Genomic DNA, 3263 nt, shown 5'->3' with positions numbered 1-3263 from the left:
CGGAGCACGTAGGAGCGCTGCCAAAGAGGACCTAAGATGGAGAAGAGAGAGGAGGAGAGAAGAGAAACGAATTGTAAGCTTACGGCCTGCTTATAGAAAAAAAAAACTTTGTGAGAGAGAAGTAGGTCATGCACTAATATGAAGAGGTAACTATTAGAAAGGTCAATAATAGAGCTAAGGACTTGGCTATAAGTCAGTTATAAGAGCCACTCTATACAATAGTTAGGCTTCTATTTGTCTACAAAATTTCTTTTATTATATGTTTTATTTTCTTTCCTATTCCTCCTTACATACATCTATATTAAGACCCACTAGTGCCTATGCTTCAGTGCCCAGCTTGTTGCTTATATGAGAGTCAAGCTCTCTTCTCTTTTCTTTCTTCTCTCCTCCACATCAGCAAAAATATTAATTAACTTGGCTATAAACCAATTATTGCACTTGGTCTATGAGATTGACCTGAAAAATAGGCTGCAAAGATCTTGCACCTTCTCTTTTATAAGCTACTCCTGCACTCCTACAGTAGCATCACACAGGCACACACACCAGCACGTTTCCCGGCCAATAATAGAGGGGACGATGCTACTGCTGGGCCTGCTCCTCGCGCTACCCGTGCTCCTCATCAAGCTCGTTCACAAGTACTTCCAGGCGGCGTCACTGTCGCAGCCCGTGAAGCCGCCGCTGCGCCTGCCTCCGGGACCACGGCAGCTGCCGGTGATCGGCAGCCTCCACCACCTCCTCGCGTCGCGCCACGGCGGCCTCCTGCACCGCGCGATGCGCGAGCTGTCAGGCCGGCACGGCCCGGTGATGCTGCTCCGGCTGGGCGCCGTGCCGACGCTGCTGGTGTCCTCGGCTGAGGCGGCCAGGGAGGTGCTGAAGACCCACGACGCGGCGTTCGCCAGCCGGCACCTGACGCCGACGTTGGACGTGTTGACCATCGGGGGCCGCGACATCCTCTTCTCCCCCTACGGCGAGCTGTGGCGCCAGATCCGGCGGATCTGCGTGCTGGAGCTCTTCTCGGCGCGCCGCGTGCAGTCGTTCCGCCGCATCCGGAAGGAGGAGGCTGCGAGGCTCTTCCGGTCCGTGGCCGACTCCTGCGCCGCCGCCGGCGGAGGCAGCGCGGTGGTGGACATCGGCGAGCTGGTCTGCCGCGCCATGACAGACACCGTGGTGCGGTCGGCCGTCGGCGGGCGGTGCGCGCGAAGGGACGAGTTCCTGCGCGAGCTCCACAGGGCCGTGGTCCTCACCTCCGGCTTCAACTTCACCGACCTGTACCCGTCGTCGCGGCTTGTGCGCCGCCTCAGCCGCGCGCTGCGGGAGACCGAGCAGTGCAACCGGAACGTGCGCGACATCATGGGCGAGATCATCCGCGAGCAGCTGCAGAACGCCGACGGCGGACAGGACGAAGAAGACAACCTGCTGGCCGTGCTGCTGAGGCTGCAGAGGGACGGCAACGACGACGCGCAGTGCCCGCTCACCACCGACGTCATCTCCACCGTCGTCCTCGAGATTTTCGCGGCGGGGAGCGAGACCTCATCGACGACGCTGGAATGGGCGCTGTCGGAGCTGACGAGGAACCCACGGGCGATGCGCAGGGCTCAGACCGAGGTGCGGGAGGCCTTCAGGGGGCAGCAGAGGCTCGCCGAGGCCGACACGGCGAAGCTGAGGTACCTGCCGCTGGTGGTGAAGGAGACGCTGCGGTTGCACGTGCCCGTGCCGTTCCTGCTGCCGCGGGAGTGCCGCGAGGCGTGCCGGGTGATGGGCTACGACGTGCCCCGGGGAACCAAGGTGCTGGTCAACGCGTGGGCGATCGCCAGGGACGCCGCGTACTGGGACGACCCCGAGTCGTTCCGGCCGGAGCGTTTCGAGGGGACTGGAGGTGTCGACTTCAGAGGCGTCGACTTTGAGTTTATCCCGTTCGGCGCCGGCAGGCGGATGTGCCCCGGCATGGCGCTGGGGCTCGTCAACATGGAGCTGGCGCTCGCGGGCCTCCTCTACCACTTCGACTGGACGCTCCCGGACGGTGACGGCGACGGCGACGGGAAGGTGCTGGACATGAGCGAGGCGTTCGGGATCACCGTGAAGAGAAAGTCCAAGCTCGTGCTGCGCGCCACGCCGCGTGTTCCATGCTCATATTGAGATCACTGGTGGTGCTTTTGTATAACATTATACTGAAGAATACTCCGCCGTTGCCGCTGAACTTGATAAAATTGTTATACATAGAGAGCATCACTAGATGGTACCCTGAGAACTGTAGAAGAATATCCCGTGTGTTGCTACGGGACTTTCTTAAAAATAAAATTATTACATAGAGTGTATTACTATATGGACCCTAGATAATATATATATATATATATGACTTGGCTTGCATGCTATTTTATTGTATCAGATTTGGTAAAATTGGTAAGAAATTAATAAAATATTATATCACATTATAGATGATGAAACAAACAATATTTGTAGACGACGTGTACTAATAGATTAAGGATTAAAAGTATTATATGTAATAGAGATGATGTGGATAATTTTTTATAATTAATGAGAAATAACATTGATAGTTTGCATGAAAGCATTGTAAGTTAGTGGAGATAGAACATTTAGTGGGGTTTAGATTCATGAGTATATAGATTATGGATTGTATACGTGCGGTTGTACTTGCTGTTGCTGGTTGGTATATACAGATAATGTTTGGTCGCGACAGCCACCAATGGAGATGGAGTAGCGCGCGGACAGCGACGTGGTCGTGTCCAGCAACGCACGCGCACACGCAGCACTATCGGCAGGATCAGGATCAGGATCTGGGTCAGGCTGGTCGCGCTCTCGTCCATCGTCCTGCCCGTCAGCTGCCAACCCAATCCCGCCCGATCCGTCTGATGTCCTTGCAGTGCAGGATAGCGGCAGCACCGGGCATGCGCGGTGGCGCTAGGATAGAGCAGTTTTTCTAGTGCCAAGTACCACATGCACGCGAGCGCACATGCCGTGGTTCATGCCAAATCAAACCATAAAATAAGAGCAAGGCTCCAAGCCACCGCCGCCTCTGCCAGGACATCCCTCATCTGCTCTTAATAAAGCTTTTTTGTTTGTTTGTTTAAATTTAGTCCAAATAAATATATCAATAAACATTATTATTAATATTCGGCTAGGAGTTTGTTAACCGCGACGATTTCAGCGATAGCCATGACAAGATTGCCATTGCGGGAGCCAATTTTATAATTAGGAGGTCGGTTGATCATGGGCACTTCTCACGTGAATATATTAAGTCCGGG

General features: G+C 54.4%; 1 protein-coding gene across 1 annotated transcript; it reads left to right on the top strand.

Annotated features, from left to right (window-relative positions):
• The first annotated feature begins 538 nt into the window (after positions 1–538).
• On the top strand, positions 539–2372 carry LOC136483154 (zealexin A1 synthase-like). Its single transcript, XM_066480242.1, has one exon. It carries the CDS (start codon positions 577–579, stop codon positions 2134–2136), a length of 1560 nt encoding a protein of 519 aa, XP_066336339.1. The 5' UTR covers positions 539–576; the 3' UTR covers positions 2137–2372.
• The last annotated feature ends 891 nt before the right edge of the window (positions 2373–3263 follow it).

Source organism: Miscanthus floridulus, chromosome 1 (assembly GCF_019320115.1).
Source record: "Miscanthus floridulus cultivar M001 chromosome 1, ASM1932011v1, whole genome shotgun sequence".
Classification (NCBI taxonomy): domain Eukaryota; kingdom Viridiplantae; phylum Streptophyta; class Magnoliopsida; order Poales; family Poaceae; genus Miscanthus; species Miscanthus floridulus.
This window is presented reverse-complemented; position numbering and strand designations above follow the sequence as displayed.

Excerpts from the sequence above, each read along its gene's own strand:
- LOC136483154 (XM_066480242.1), top strand. The coding sequence starts at position 577 with ATGCTACTGCTGGGCCTGCTCCTCGCGCTACCCGTGCTCCTCATCAAG.